Here is a 17,555-nt window from a genome sequence, read left to right on the forward strand (position 1 = left end):
ATAACTTGCCTAAGGTCATGCAAGTTGGTGATCGTGAGTGGAATCAAGATTTAAATTCAGACTGAAACCTGTGCTTCACTTTGACACATGCTGACTCTTTTGGGTCCCAGCTGGTGTTGGCTGCCAAACAAGAATCTTCCTGTTTATTCCCTGTAGGCTGCGGCTGTCCCCGACAGTGGAGCCCTCCAGTACTGTGGTCTCCTTGGAGTGGGTAGATGTTCAGCCAGCTATTGGGACCAAGGTTTCCGACTATATTCTGCAGCATAAGAAAGTGGATGAATATACAGACACTGACCTGTACACAGGTAGGTACATGAGTTCCCATTTTCTTGGGATAGTATGACAGAAGAGGGAAACTGGGATTTTCTACTTTCTTTGGAGACTTGGTCTCATCTCTCTTGGGAAGGCATTGGAAGATTTCATCGTTTAGTGATTTTTCGCTGTCTATCCCTGTGTGCTGTTTTGTATGAATTTGAGCGAAGAAAGATAGCAAGTTGCAGTTGGAAAGAATTTCTGATTCTCTGAGTTGGACCTTCAAAATATTATGTCAAAGAACTAGTTGATTCTGAAGACAATTTGACCTTTTTCTCTCTGGGAAGGCCTGCAAGACTCTTGCTTGAAGGGCTTGATCTGTAAATATATTATCTCTGGAACTGAGGTAAGGAAATTCACACAATTGGGTTTCTAGTGAGATACACTTGGAGTCTTCATTAACTAGTGCTGGGAAAGAGATAATTGGAAGTGATTCCAGCATGCAGGAGCATTTGAGAATGTTGGCTTTTAAGAGGGATACCTTTGATTATCACTCAGAACATTATTTCTGAGTTCTAAATCTTTGACACTGCCAAGAAACGAAGTGTTCACTTGTGATCTGTACTGGGGCTTACATTTTCTGTTCTCTGTTGAGACTTCCATTCAGCAATTATTATTTTCCAGCCAGAAAACATCAATTAGACATCTATTTTTTGTGCCAGGCACTCAGCTAAATGCTTTGTTCAGCATCTTAATCCTCGCAGTTTTAGGAGGGTTAGTGATTATTGTACCCATTTCACAGATTAGAACATTGAGACTGATCCAAGGTTATTCAGCTTGTGATACCTCCTCAAATTTATAATTTTAATCCTGAACCAAGACTTGGCTATTTAAAGAATTAAAGGAGTATAATTATTTGCCCAATTAAATTATAAACTCCAAGAGGTAAGATGGCTTTTCTGTGTTAGTCATAGTTGAATTTCCAACACTATCACAAAGTCTGGCATTCAAATATGAGTTGACTGAATGAATAATAAATGAATGAAAGGATCTTTATTGTTCCCTTTTCTGTTTCTGTCTTCCTGTTTTCTACCTGTCTGTCTTCTACACCTCTCCCATTCCTCTCTGGGCTATTTTTGCTTTGACTCCTCTGAAATTCGGAAGAAAGTGATAAAATGAGGCTGTGAATGAGAGAGAAGTCAGAAAAAGAAAGGCCCAGATTGTGGACAACATGAGAAGTCAAGTTGGCTGCTAATAGGTCGCCTGGGATTGATGTGGCTTTTTCCACATTATTGACTGAAAGAGACAGAACAGACTGGAGTGGACATCACTTTCACAGAGGGGCGGGTCATGGAACAGTAATTGGGCCGCTGATTTTGTCTCATCTTTCAAACTTGGTTAATTCTGACTTTTGACTCTGTATGGAGTGCATGCATATGTGTTTGTGCAAGACTGTGTATCTGAGTATGCATAGGCAAACTGAAGTGTCTGTGTGTTTGTATTATCTGCATATGCATTATTTTTATGTGGGTGAGATTTACCACTGTCTGTGAATGGGTGGGTGTGTATTTTGTGTGTGTGTGTGCGTGTGTGTGTGTGCGCGTGTGTGTCTTTGTCCTTCTGGAGTGCTGTTTTTTAATAGCAGAGTTTTGTAAACCACAGATAACCAAGGGAAATGAAAGTCCTCCAACAGTGGGTTTACACTTGAACAATAATGCTTCACATCTCGATCACATCTCCATAGCGTGCTGTTCTTCTCACAATTAAAAACAAACAAACAAAAAACAATGTAACTTAAGAATGATCATGAACTTTGTTCTACAGATAAAGTAAGTAAATCCCAAAGACATATGTGACTTTCCTAAAGTCCCATAAACACGTATGGCAGAGTCAGGCTTTGTAACCAGGTCTGTCTTATGCCCAGCACAGTGCTTGTTCTTATAGACCATGCAGAGTCTACATCAAAACTCAAGTGTTGCTTCTTCCACAAGGGCACTTGATCCTTTCAGCAGAAAGTCCCTTCCAACGTAGTGCACTCACTCATTCTCTCTACCGTTTATTTGGCATACTCCATTCTTTGCCTTGAAGTACCTCTTCCATATCAGCAGAAAAATTCCAGTGTTGGAAGGATCTTAGGAGATCATCTAGTCTTGCTTTCTCTTTAACACTTCAGCATGCACTGATTACATGCCTCCAGTGTTAGAAAGCTCAGTTCTTCCTAAAGTTTTCTGTATGTATGATCATGTCATCTGCATACAGAGACAATTATATTTCTTTCTTTCCAATTGTGATGACATTTATTTATTTATTACTTGTCTAATTGTTCTAGCTAGGAATCTTAGTACTACATTGAACAGAAGTGGTAAGAGCAGACATCTTTGACTGTTTTTCTAATTTTAGGCATTTAGTCTTTCACGGTTAAGTATGACGTTAGTTGTATGTTGTTGTTTTTTAATGTAATGTTTGATTACATCAAAGAAGGTATCTTCTATTTCTAGTCTACTGCAAAGACTTTGTTTCCATTAGAAATGGATGTTGAATTTTCTGTGTCTATTAAAATGATGGTATAGTTTATCTCTCTAAATTTGTTAATATGGTAAGTCACATTGATAGATTTTCATATTATAAAACAACCTACCATGTGAGATTTATCCCAGGAATGTAGGTTCTTTTATCTGGTTTTTTTTTGGTTTGGGTTTTGTTGTTGTTGTTGTTGTTGTTGTTGTTTTTAATTAGGATCATTCTGGTCTCACAAAATGAATTATAAAATATTTTCTTCTTTTCAGTTTTCTGAAATGTATCTGTCGTCTCAGATAATCAGCTTGGTTAAAATTGATAGTATTTTTTTCTTAATCATTTTGTAGAATTCACCAGTGAAGGCATCTGGGCTTAGACCTTTTCTTGCAAGAAAGTTTTTAACTACTAATTTAGGTATTTGATAGATATAGATTTATTTAGATCATCTATTTCTTCTTGAGTGATGTTTGGCAGCTTGTGTGTTTTAAGGAACTTGTTCATTCCATGTAAAGTATCAAATTTATTGGTAAAAGTTTTTTATGGCATTCTGTTAATCTTTTGAAATCTGTTGAGATTATAGCGATATTAGTCTCATCTTGATATTGGTGATGTGTGTCTCCTCTCTTTTTTTTCTAGATCAGTTTGGCTAGATAGTTATGACATTTATTTATATTTTCAAAGAATCAACTTTTGGTTTTATCTGTTTTTGCTATTTCCTATTTCATTGATTTATCCTCTAATCTTTATTATTTTATTTGTTTAGCTTACTTTGAGTTTGGTTTTCTCCGTGTTTTAATTTTTAAAATGGTAGCTGGGGCTCTTGATTTGAGGTCTTTCTTGTAATGTAGGCATTCCCTCTAACTACTGCTTTAGTAGTATCTCAAAGGTTGTGTTATGTTGCGTTTTCATTTTCATTCAGTTCAAAGCATTTCCAATTTCACTTTTGTTTTCTTCTTTGACTCAAGAGTTACTTAGAGGCATGCCACTTAGTTTTCAAATATTTGGAGGTTTTCAGAAATTTTTGTGACTGCTTTTTAATTTGATTCGGCTATAGTCAGAAAATATGTTTTCATGACTTTAAACATTTTAAATTTATTGAGACTAGTTTTTGGTCTAGATGGTCTATTGATGTATTCAGTGTCCACTTTAAAATAATGTGCATCCACTTATTTATGGGTAGAGTGTTCTATAAATGCCTGTTAGATAAAATTGGTTAATTATGTTATTCAAGTCTTCTAGAGCCTTTCTGATTTTCTCTCTTCTACTTGTGTCAATAATTGAGGGAGGGCTATAGAAACCTCTGATTATAATTATGGACTTATTTCTTCTGCAGCCTTATCAGTTTTTACTTTATATATTTTGAAGGTATTGTTATTTACGTTCATAAACATTTAGAATTTTCATATTCTCTTGATGAATGGATCCCTTTACATTGTGAAATGGTCTTGCATATTTCTGTTACATTATTTGTTCTGAAATCTACTTTGTCTAAGTACTCCAGCTTTCTTTTGATTGGTATTAAAGTCTATCATTTCCTATTACTTTATTATTTATTTATTTATTTATTGAGACAGAATTTCTCTTTTGTCGCCCAGGCTGGAGTGCAATGGCACAATCTCAGCGAACACAACCTCCGCCTTCTGAGTTCAAGCAATTGTCCTGCCTCAGCCTCCAGAGTAACTGAGATTACAGGTGCCTGCCACCACACCCAGCTAATTTTTGTATTGTTAGTAGAGATGGGGTTTCGCCATGTTGGCCAGCTGATCTCAAACTCCGGACCTCTGGTGATCTGCCCGTCTCAGCCTCACAAAGTGCTGGGATTACAGGTGTGAGCCACTGTCCCCAGCCGTTATTTTACTTTTATACTATCATTGCTTTATATTAATAGTGTGTTTCTGGAAGACAGTGTATAGTTGGGTCTTATTTTTTAATCCAAGCTGGCATTATTAACTTTGGGGTGTTTAGACCATAAAGTTGGGATGTTTAGACCATTTCTATTTAATGTGATATTTGTTTGTTTGTTTACTTATTTTAGAGCCCATGACCTGCTTAATAATGTGATATTTGTATGTTTAAGTTTATCATTTTTCTTTTTTTTTTTTTTAATATTATCCCATCTTTTATTTCTCTTCTTTTTCTATCTTCTTTTGGATAGCTTTTATGATTCCATTATATCTCCTTTGTTGACTTTATTAGCAATAACTGTTTTTTTTTTTTTTTTTTTTTGAGGCAGAATCTGGCTCTGTGGCCCAGGCTGGAGTGCAGTGGCACCATCTCAGCTCACTGCAAGCTCCGCCTCCCAGGTTCACACCGTTCTCCTGCCTCAGCCTCCCGTGTCGCTGGGACTACAGTCGCGCGCCACCGCGCCCGGCTATTTTTTTTATTTTTTAGTAGAGATGGGGTTTCACCGTGTTAGCCAGGATGATCTCGATCTCCTGACCTTGTGATCCACTCACCTTCGCCTCCCAAAGTCTGGGATTACAGGCGTGAGCCACCGCACCCGGCCAGCAATCACTCTTTTATTTTATTTTATTTTATTTTTAGTATTTAATTAGGTGAGCTTTATTTTCAGTTTTCCCCTCACAAATTGGTACAAGCAAAACAAGCAAACAAAAAGTTTGCTCTCAAGCCTCATGGAGTTAACAATCTAGTCTTTCTTTTTGAGCTATTGACAGTGTAGCATGGCCTAGTCCTCTCCTTGGGATCTAATGGCTCTTATTGCAATAGGTACCCTTTTATGACAAATCATGAGAATAAGATTTGGATGATGTTGAAATGATTAATCTTGTAGCAATTTTGACCAGATAATCATTTATATTCATATATTTGTGTGTGTGTGTGTGTATATATATGTGTGTGCGTGTGTATGTGTGTTTGTGTGTATATATATGTGTATGTATACATACATATACAATGGCTTCAAAAGCGTGACTTGGAGTATTTTGCTCCTCACAAGTTTTTTTTTTTAATATAAAAATCTTTTATTTATTTATTTATTTATTATTATTATTATACTTTAAGTTTTAGGGTACATGTGCATAACGTGCAGGTTTGTTACATATGTATACTTGTGCCATGTTGGTGTGCTGCACCCATCAACTCGTCAGCACCCATCAACTCGTCATTTACATCAGGTATAACTCCCAATGCAATCCCTCCCCCCTCCCCCCTCCCCATGATAGGCCCCGGTGTGTGATGTTCCCCTTCCCGAGTCCAAGTGATCTCATTGTTCAGTTCCCACCTATGAGTGAGAACATATGGTGTTTGGTTTTCTGTTCTTGTGATAGTTTGCTAAGAATGATGGTTTCCAGCTGCATCCATGTCCCTACAAAGGACACAAACTCATCCTTTTTTATGGCTGCATAGTATTCCGTGGTGTATATGTGCCACATTTTCTTAATCCAATCTGTCACTGATGGACATTTGGGTTGATTCCAAGTCTTTGCTATTGTGAATAGTGCCGCAATAAACATACGTGTGCATGTGTCTTTATAGCAGCATGATTTATAATCCTTTGGGTATATCCCCAGTAAAGGGATGGCTGGGTCATATGGTACATCTAGTTCTAGATCCTTGAGGAATCGCCATACTGTTTTCCATAATGGTTGAACTAGTTTACAATCCCACCAACAGTGTAAAAGTGTTCCTATTTCTCCACATCCTCTCCAGCACCTGTTGTTTCCTGACTTTTGAATGATCGCCATTCTAACTGGTGTGAGATGGTATCTCATTGTGGTTTTGATTTGCATTTCTCTGATGGCCAGTGATGATGAGCATTTTTTCATGTGTCTGTTGGCTGTATGAATGTCTTCAAAAAGTGGGCAAAGGATATGAACAGACATTTCTCAAAATAACTCTTTTAAAAAAAATTTTAGTGTTTGCTTTAGGGTTTACAGCATGAATACCTAGCATATCATAGTTACCTTCAAGTGATATAATACTATTTCAAGTATAGCACAGGAAGGAATCTTATAATAGTATCCTGTTCTTCCTCTCTTCCAAGCCTTATGCAGTTTTTGTCATATGTGTTATTCACATATATGTTAAAAATTACACAATTTATCTTTATTATTTTTTTCTTATTTTTTTGGTATTTAAGTAATAACATAAGTGATTTTATATATTTACCCTTGTAGATACTAACTTTGGTACTCTTCACTTCTTTGAGGATCATTCATGTTTTCATCTAGTGTCATTTTCTTTCAGCCTAAAGGATGTCTTTTACTATTTCTTATATTTTGTCAGTTAGTGATGCATGCTTTCTGATTTTGTTTTTGTAAGATATTATTGCTGGACATGAAATTTTAAGTTGACAGATTTTTATCCTAGTAATTAAAGATGTTACACTTCGGTCTTGTTTGCATTGTTTCAAATTATAAATCTGCCATCATTCCTATCTTTGTTCATACATATATATATACACACACACACATATATACACACGCACACCCATATATATAATTCATATATATATACACCCATATATATAATTCATATATATATATATATATATATATAGAGAGAGAGAGAGAGAGAGAGAGAGATCCTTTTTTCTGACCGATTCTAAGCTTTTCTCTTTATTAGTCATTTATTTCTTGTGTTAGAGTTTGTTGGGCTTCTTGGATCGGTGGGTTTATGGTTTCATTGAATTTGGAAAATTTTTGGCCATTATTTTGTCAATTTAAAAAATCTCCCTCCATTTTTCTTTTCCTCCAACAACATGTATATTCAATCACTTGAAGTTGTTACTCATCTCGGTGATGCTTTTTTCATTTTCAAAACTTATTTGTTATCTCTGTATTCCATTTTAGATAGTTTCTAGTACATATCTTCGGTGCTTTCTGTGAAGTGTAATTTATTGTTCATCCCATCCAGCATTATTTTTCATCTTGGACATTGTAATTTTCACCTTTGGAAGTCCAATTTGAGCCTCGTTAATATATTCTATTTCTTAAATTTTTTTACAAATGGGATATAGTTACAATAACTTTTAATGTTCTTGTTCGCTAATCCTGACAACTGGATCAGTTCTGGGTCAGTTTAAAGTGATTGATTTTTTTTTTTCCTCCTCATTATGGGATACATTTTCCTGCCTCTTTGCATGCCAGGTAATTTTGTATTGGATGCCAGATATTGCGATTCTTGCCTTGTTTGATGCTGGATATTTTGTATTCCTAAAAATATTTTTGAACTCTTTTGTATAGAGAAACAATTTGATTCCTTTAGATCTTGCTAAATCTAAAGATTCCTTTAGATCTTTAAGATTTGTTAGATGGAACTGAAGCAGTGTTTAGTCTAGGGCTAATTATTGTCTACTACTAAGGGAGAACTGTTCTGTGTGCTCTACAAAGTTGCCCATAAATTTTGAGGTTTTACAGTATGGCTGGCAGAGACAGGCACTATTACTGGCCCTTGTATGAGCCTCAGGCATTGTTCTCACTAATTCCCTTGTTTTGGGAGATTTCTCAGATACATGCATCAATCAGTACTCTGATGAATATTGACAGGAACTCCTCCACAGATCGCTTCAAGTTTTCCTCTATGCAGCTCTCTCCTCTCCATTACTCTTGTCTTATGAACTGTAATCACTTTGGTTTCCCTGGTCTCAGAACTCTGGCTGGGCAATTCAGGGAATCTGTCGGGCATTTCCTCTCCCTGAACAGTGGCTTGAAAACTCTCTAAGGGCAAAGAGAAATTTTAGGGCTCACATAATTTGTTTTCCATCTTTCAGGATCTCTGTACTTTGTTGCCTAATCTCTAGTTGTTGACAAGCTTGTTTTATGTTTTTCTTTTTGTTTGTTTGTTTGTTTGAGATGGAGTCTCGCTCTGTTGCCCAGGCTGGCGTGCAGTGGTGCTGTCTCGGCTCACTGCAACCTCCACCTCCCAGGTTCAAGTGATTCTCCTGCCTTAGCCTCCGGAGTAGCTGGTACTACAGGCACGTGTCACCATGCCTGGCTAATTTTTTTTGAATTTTAAAAAGAGACAGGGTTTCACCATGTTAGCCAAGATGGTCTCAATCTCCTGACCTCGTGACCTGCCTGCTTCGGCGTGTGTGTGTGTGTGTGTGTGTGTGTGTGTTAATTTCTTAATGTTGTGGGCAGTAGGGCAAATAAATCCAGTCCTTGTTATTCCGTTTAATCCAGAAATAGAAATCCAAGATTCTTCTTTATTTTCCAGCAAGCAGTGCTCTAATCCAAGAGTTACTTTTTAAAATTGAGGTAAAATTTGCTTATTTTTGGTTATCTGGCCTAGGGTCACTTTACACAGATCTAGGCCCTTCTTCCTGTAGCCATTCAGAAGATTGGAGACAATGACATACATGCTTCTGTCTTTACAGGGTGTTTTTTAACCTTTCCTTGTAGGACTTGACTTTCATTCTCCACATTGTTCAATTCCTGAATTTGTGGGTGGGCAGTTGTTTTTAAAGATACAGGCCGGGCGCGGTGGCTCACGCCTGTAATTCCAGCACTTTGGGAGGCTGAGACGGGCGGATCACGAGGTCAGGAGATCGAGACCATCCTGGTTAACATGGTGAAACCCTGTCTCTACTAAACATACAAAAAAATTAGCCAGGTGCGGTGGCGGGTGCTTGTAGTCCCAGCTACACAGGAGGCTGAGGCAGGAGAGTGGCGTGAACCCGGGAGGCGGAGCTTGCAGTGAGTGGAGATTGTTTGTGCCACTGCACTCCAGCCTGGGTGACAGAGAGAGACTCCGTCTCACAAAAAAAATAAATAAATAAAGATACAAGATGATGAATCTTGTATCCTTATATGTTGGGGTTTCCCCACAGTGCCTGTCATACGTGGATGTTCAGTTCACTGAACTGAATTGCATGTGGATAGACATATTCATGTCTTAACTTTTTGACTCTGCATTAATTCCTTAAGCACTGTGTAGTTTTATGGGGTCTTCTGTAGTCCTACAGCCTAGTTAAGTACATGGTAAGCCCTCTAAAAATGTGTCATGACCAACTGATGCTGTAGTTGATTGGGAAGGTACATCTGAAACATTCACCTCATCTGTTTGCCTCCGTGTCACCTTTATCATGTCTAAACCCTCTGGAAAATGAACTTGGCTTAAATTGAAATTTCTCAGTTCACTCAGTTGAGTTTTGTCTTTGAGAATATAAGCCTAATCAAAGAATATAGACTTGGGAAAACCTGGCTTCTGGTTTTATTTTTCACCACTTCTCAGTGAGAGAGATCTAGGGTTAGTCAACATCTTTTCTAGAGTTCAGTTTCCTTTTCTGTGGAATGGGAAAAACAACACCTTTTCACAAGCTATTTTTAAGGGTTAATTCCGGCACACGTCTTGAGACACAGTAGGTACTAATACTTTCTTGTTGTTTCCTATTTCCATGAATTAAAACAAAATTAAAGGGAGAAATAAATGTTAGGAAGAAAACAAAATAAGATTTAAGACTTGTTTTGGATAGAGAGTTAGGATTACTCACACATTTGGTCAGGTGAGGCCAGAATAGGGAAATGTGGGCTTTATCCTTTGATCTCTCTGAATTTTTGCTGGCAGCCAAGTCCAGTGCTGGAATTATTTATTTATTCACAAGCTCATGCGTGCATGTGCACAGACATAGGTGCTTACACAGATCTTTCTCTCTTTCTTTCTCCCATGTGCGCACATGAACACAAACACACACACTTTATGGCTGCCATCTGTTTCACACCCTTCTGAACTAACTTTTGAAATGCTCACTCTCCCTCCCTGTCTCCTACCCCTGCCCCCACCTCTAGGTTTGGCGCCCTCTTTGTCTCCTTCAGAGAAGCCATCTCTCAGTCAGTTCTGGGATGCCGTTAGGAAAGCCAAGCATAAGTAGCCTCCTGTTCCAGTTGTTTTTGAGCAGAAATGGGGCTTGTTGTAGGGGGTGGCTGAATTCCCCGCACGCTAATCTGTCATCAATATTAAAAACAGACGTCTGGTTCTCCCTCATGGCCTCATCAGAACAATTGGCATGGGTTTCAGCCTCTTGGGCAGAGTAGATGTAGGGAGAGGTGGGAGTAAGAAGCTGGGCCGAGGCACAAGCAGATTTAATAAATCCAAACCTCCCATTTGACCTATGAAGAAAAAGGCTCAGAGGAGACGGACTTGTCCAGAGCTTACACACTTGGTGAGTTACTGGTACAGCCAGAGCTAGAACTAGGGCTCTGGTTTCTTTACTATCTACCCCCACACCCTCATCCAGTACATTCAAAGATTTTTCACTAGTTCATATTACCTCCGGTGTGATTTGCTCTTGTTGAGAATAGACCTAGAGGCAGATGGAAATCAGGGGATATAGGACATTTGTGTGGCTTGAGAGAATGGAGTCTTTAGCTACTGACAGCAACTACTGAGCAACTAGTGAACTCTGATCTTGTAAAGGGGATTGTAGCCCATCAGGCTTACCACTTCTTTGTCTACTTTTATATAAACTAGCTTTGTGAATCCCTAAATTTGCAAGTAGAAGAACCTCAAGCATTGAACCTGCCACTCTCAGTGTAAGGATCAGAAGAGTGAGGACAAGAAGGGATGGGTCACACCTAGCATCATAATCTCCTGTTTCTCTGTCTGGTGATACTCTCACCACATGCCTATGCATTTTCTTTGGTCATCTTCTGCTCTCCTGCTGGATTTTTTTTTTAACTTTAAAAAAATCAGAAACTTCTCTTTTTCTTCATGGAATTCTCAGCTTCAGCTTGTTTAGTTCAGGGCTGGAAGGCCAGCCGGCTCTGTTGGCACTCACAGAGGCAGCAGGCCCTATCCACTAGCCCCGGCACCTCCTCATACAAGGCAGCAACATCTGGAGCTGGTCAGTGCCCCTTTCTGCCCTGGCATCTGGGAGCCTAATGGGCCTCTCCCCGGCTGATCAGTACCACGCTTGCCTCCTGCCAACTCTCAACTCTTGTCTCTGTTTCTTTCTTCCTATATCCTTTCCTATTTCCTTTCTTCTCTCCTTCCTTGTTTTATTCTTTTTCTACCTTATGTGTGTCAACTTCCCTTGGTGACTGTCTCTTTCTTCTTTTTGCTCCATGTCATTCTCTGCCCATGTCTCAGCTGACCTTTGCTTGTCTTTGTCTCTCTACGCTGGCTCTGATATGAGCTGCTCATTTAGACTTACATGTGGGTAAAGAAGAATGTCCAGAGGCCATCTGTACCCACTCTCAGCTCTGCTGTTCTTTCTCTATCCCTATTATCATTAAGGATAATCTACAACTGAAAAGGCACTCCCCGTCCCAACACACACACCATCCCATCTCAGACCTTAGACTGAAAACTTTATCAAGTAAAAGGGAGCAGTTACAGAGGTGAATTTATATGAGGAATAACTCAAGGTGAAGGGCAGCAGGTCTCTTTTCTCCAGTAGCTGAGAGGATGGTGGCAGCAGTGGCTGTGATGGAGCACTTACATTGTAGGTATTTATGAAATCTTGTGGAATTTACTTAGTTCCTCATGCTGTGTGGGCCATGGCTGAACTGTGCTGTTCATCTGAGAAACTAGAGGGGACCTCACTCACCTGCTGTCCGCTTACCCTGGGCCAGCCTGAGAGAGGTGATGTCATTGGAAACTACGCTTTACTCCCTCAGCTAGAATTGGGGGGTGGGGGCGAGGGAAACATGTTTTAAAGGGTGAAGTACAAACCTACATGATTGCAAACATCTGAAACTGATATTAGGGGCTCAGAAAATATTTCTGTCACTCCAGCTGCTCTCTGGGTGAAAGGTTTCTAAAGTCAAAGGCTTCCAAAGGGAAAAGATACTTGGAAAGTCTTAATCCTGTTGATTCTTCCATGCCACCCAGCCTGCCTTCTATATCACAGAATTCTTTACAGCTCACAAAGCACCCTCATTCATTTCATGAATGTGTGTGGAGCTCTTAGTATGGTCTATGTCCTGGGCATGGAATGTTAACAGGACAGGCATAATTCCTGCCCTTATGGAGCTTATAGTCAACAAAGAGAGTGGTATAATTTAGCGAGAAATTGCTCGGATAGCATAGTGGGTGCTGAGATAACTCAGATGCTGTAGGGGCATGGCAGAGAGGTTTCTAATTCAGTCCATTGGGGATAATAAAGGCTACTCAGAGGAAGTGGGAAATTGTTTGAGAGTCTGGTTCCAGTAATTCATTATGTGGATCAACCTCTCATACACAAGACTACAAACCCCTCCCCTGGAGATCACTCCCAAGCTGGTCTTTCTCCCTCCCTGTTGCCATCTGTTGCCATTCTTGTCCTTAGTAGCAGCTTCCCGTTAGAGATGCCAAGAGAATAAAAATCTGTATTTCTCTCTTTACTCAACAGAATCTCCTTCCAGGCCAGGCAAGAATTATGCTGTGTTGGTACCTACCTGTCATCCAGAGTTTGCCCAGACTAAATCTATCCTACCTTGTGTCTATGACATTGTTATTCCCCAAAAGGGGAAGTCTAGCTGAATCCAACCTTCATCGTCTTGCCTCAACTGAAACTGATTCTTTAAGTATTTTAAGTTCCTGGTTTGGAGCTTTATCTTCGTCTGTGTTCTTGCCATCACGATAGGTAAGGTCAGGGTTTTTTGTGGATTTTCTGTCCAACAATCCAGTCTCTCACTTCCTTGATATGCTCATCTCCAGTGACCATTTCTCCATTCTGCCTCAGCCACCCACTCCTGGGCCACACTGTAGACTTTGTCCTCACATGATATTGTTCCATAAAAAACCATCAGTTCCAACATCCCACTCTTTGACTTCAATCACTGCTTGTATCAGTCTCTCAATCTCCCTTGCCTTTCGGTCTTTTAATTTCCCTGCTTGGTCAAACACCTGCACTGGATGCATGCAACTCTCCATCTTCTGTGATGGTACAGTCAGGCAGCTACAGAAAAACACAGTTTTGAATATTGTCATCAATGTATCATCAGTCATCAATGTTAACTGGTCTCTTCATGCTTCCATTCAATCTTAACTAGGTTTCTCCTGTCAACTTACATTCTTCTTCATCATTCTTTGAGATGGGGGTCTCGCTCTGTCACCCAGGCTGGAGTGTACTAGTGTGATCTTGGCTTACTGTAACCTCTGCCTCCCTGGCTCAAGCAATCTTTCTGCCTCAGCCTTCTGAGTAGCTGGGACTACAGGTACACCCCACCATTCCCAGCTAATTTTTTGTATTTTTGGTAGAGATGGGGATTCATCATGTTGCCCAGTCTGGTCGTGAACTCCCGAGCTCAAGTCATCTGCCTGACTTCGCCCCCCAAAGTGCTGGGATTATAAGTGTGAGCCACCACACCCAACCTTCATCATTCTTAAACCCATAATACCCTATTCTCCCTTTATTCATTAAGAACAATAATGGAGTAGTGTAATTTTTCTCCAAATAATTTAAAATTTTTCTTGCATACTCTCCCCATTTCCTCCTGATATAATATAGGAGATGTCCTCCTTTCTTTCTAAAGTTAGTCTTTTCATTGCAGTATTTCTTATGCCTTCCTAAATTATTAGAAATCTACATGTAATCTCTCTCCTTATATCCTATATTTTGTATCTCTCCTTCTTTAGTAGATTATTTACATCATTTATATGCTCATAAATTTTTCTTCTTAGAACAAAGACACAAAACATTGCATCTTCTAAAATGATCCCTTTCCTTTTCTTTATAAACACACCTTTGAAAGTATAGCCTACAATGGTTCACTTCATCTTTTCATTCCTCAGCTTACTCCCCTCTGTCTTCTGCTACCACCAAGTTACTAAAACATTTTTCTCCATGAACATTTGTGAACTCTATGTCATTAAATTCAATGACTTTTTTGGGTCATAAACTTACTTCATATCTCTATGCATTCTACAGGATCTGAAACATTTGCTGTCCTTGGTTTCTTCAGTACTATACCTTCCCGGTTTGGTATCTAACTCTCTAACTCCAACTTAGCCTGTCTTACAGGGTCTCTTTATCTGTTCTTTATCTTGAAGCCTCTTATGGCTTGCTCCTGTATATTCTTTTCTCAATTTAATCTCTCTCTGGGTTACCACACCTAGTCCAATAGTAACAATCAATGTATTCATTGCTTTTACATTTGGGTCTCCACCTCATTTTTCTGAACCCCCTAATTATATCCAACTGACTATAAGCATCTGTAATTCGATATCTCACAAGCAATTCAAACTCCTCAACACATTCAAAACTGGATTTGCTATCATCTCCCTACAAGTTTGCTCCTTTCCAGTTGTTCATTTACTCTATATAGCTGGTGCCACTATAAACTAAGTTTCTTAAAGCAGTTACCTTTAACTTTTCTCTTGTTCACCTTCATGTTCAATTTATAACCAAGATATTTTGCTTTGATCCCCATTATCTCTTAAATCGGCTCCTTTCTTTTTATTTCCATTGCCTAATCTAAGCCACTCAATATCTTCTGCAATCATTTTTTAAATAGTCCTCACATTAGCCACTTTTCCCTCCCTTTCAGTTATCAACTCTAAAGCCAGAGTTACCAGTTAAAATATACATTTGATCATATCTAGCATAGTATTTGGCAAACCATGGACATTCAATAAATATTTGATGGATAGGTATCTTATTTATAACTATGATTCTTCTAATTTAAACCTTTTAAGAACTTTCATAACTCTTCTAACTTCTAAATGAAAACTTTTTGACACATCGTACAAGGTTTGAATAATTGCAATTACCTACTTCTTCTCTCTACTATTGATGCTACCGATTTTCTTTCCCACTTGGGCCTGTACACTCAGGTCTCAGTTTAAATGTCACTTATCTGAATGCTTAGATTAGATTTGGCCCTCTCGTTGACTACATGAACTTTTAGCATTCTATACTATTCCTAGCTTGGTAGCACTTATTACAATTCTGAATATATTTTGGTTGGTGAAGGCAGGGATGTAGCATTTGCCTTTTGCACTGAAATATTAGCTTCTCCGAAGTGTTGTTACATTTATCTTTTTTATCACCCTATCCCCAGTGCCTGGTACATTGCCAGGCACGTAGTAAGCACTCAATAAATACCTGAAGTGTGAACGGGAAGTAGTGAAATGAAGTGAATATTGAGGGGTGGGTGGGATGGAAAGCGGTTCAGGTAGAGGAAACAGCACGCACAGTGTCCTTAAGGAATAAAAGGACAGTGGGGCTGGAGTGTAAATTCTGAGTATGGAATTTAAAAAGAAGGGACTATAGGAGGAGTGAAATCATAGAGAGTGGTTTAAGTCATGCTAAAGAGGAAAAGTTTTATCACCCTGGCTGCTCTATGAAGTATGGATTGAAGGAACTTTAAATCAATTATCTTATTTTACCTACAAATTAGTCCTTCCAATAGGAGGACAATATTATCTACATCTACAGATGAGGGAGTTGAGGATAAGTCTTGTGAAGTTGATAGTTGAAGGTCAAACTTCTTATAAGTGTGGAGCCAAGAATTGAATTTACGTCTTCCGACCATTTGATCTACGTTTCTCTATTGCTCACTGCCAGTGTGATGACAGCCAGAGGCAAGAAGCCTGTGGATCAGAGGATCAGGAAGAATGGCTGAGTAGTCTTTTTGTCTTTTCTTTTCTTTTCTTTTCTTTTCTTTCTTTCTTTCTTTCAGACAGGGTCTTGCTCTGTTGCCCAGGCTTGGAGTGCAGGGGCCCAATCACACCTTACTGCAGCCTCTACCTCCTGGGCTCAATCAATCCTTCCACCTCAGCCTCCCAAGTAGCTGGGACTAAAAGCATGCATCACCACTCTTGGCTAGTTTTTATATTTTTTCGTAGAGATGGGCTTTTGTCATGTTGCCCAGGATGGTCCCAAACTCCTGGACTCAAGTGATCCACCTACCTTGACCTCCCAAAGTGCTGAGATTACAGACATTAGCCACCATGCCTGACCAGAGTAGTCTTTTCTATAGAAGTTCATTGCTCTGAGAAATTATACTGTGTGGCATCAAGGTGTAGACTAGGAGATCCAGGCTATAGGACTAGGGTTTGATTTCTGTTGTCTACTTGGAGGGATGGCTGACCTTGGTCTGAACACAGCCATTAAAGACATAGCCTGAGGGTGAAGAGAGAAAATAAGAAAAGGGGTACAGCTGTAAAGTCCCTTCCTCCTCCATCTGACATGGGGAGGTGGAAGGGAGGTAAAATTCCCCTCTCAGGCATTATTGATGAGCTTTGAAAAATATAGGTTAATTACTTCTTCATTTTGATTCAAATCTGTCCTTATTTTTCTCTCCACTAGGGGCACCTTGTGTATTTCCACTATGACTTCCTCACCAAGCTGTCCTGCCTCTTATCTTGTCCCTATATTCAATCTTCCTCATGCTGCCAGTCATATCTGTCCATACCAGTGTTTCTCAAAACACATTTTCCATATGTGAATTGCATCAGGGAAAAATATCAGAACTAAACACAGGTGCTTCTCAGAATTGTTGTGAGCAGCAGATGAAATGATATATGTTGTCTGTAAGATGCCTGGGGCACATAGATGATAGTCAATAATCATTCATCCCTTTTACTTTCTCCTTACCTTCCTTTTTGAAAATGTACACAATTAAAATACTCTTGCTTATCTGAAATATTGGCTTTAACTTAGAGATAGCAAACCAGTCGCTACATGTTTTTAAATATTTGAATAAGTGGCTGTCACTTGAAATCTGGATGCTTTTTATGTGAAAATCTGGATTCCTGGCTTCTGCTGAAAAATAGTGAGTTTTGGCAACTTTAGACTCACATTCTCACATGACAGCAGTAGGCATGAGAGTTGACTAGCAGCTTTCCGCTTTAGAGAATGCATGCAAACTAGTTCGTCTTAATCCCCTCTTTTAGATTTT

General features: G+C 39.1%; 1 protein-coding gene across 11 annotated transcripts in view; it reads left to right on the forward strand.

Annotated features, from left to right (window-relative positions):
* The window catches only part of ASTN2 (astrotactin 2), a 986,627-nt gene that overhangs the window by 800,052 nt on the left and 169,020 nt on the right, over positions 1-17,555 (forward strand). For all 11 annotated transcript variants that reach the window (XM_045372567.2, XM_015436667.3, XM_015436666.3 and 8 more), the window contains one exon: positions 157-305. In XM_045372567.2, the coding sequence (XP_045228502.2) occupies positions 157-305 (149 nt within the window). The remainder of the gene's footprint in view (positions 1-156; positions 306-17,555) is intronic.

This window comes from Macaca fascicularis, chromosome 15 (assembly GCF_037993035.2).
Source record: "Macaca fascicularis isolate 582-1 chromosome 15, T2T-MFA8v1.1".
In the NCBI taxonomy this organism is placed as follows: Eukaryota; Metazoa; Chordata; class Mammalia; order Primates; family Cercopithecidae; genus Macaca; species Macaca fascicularis.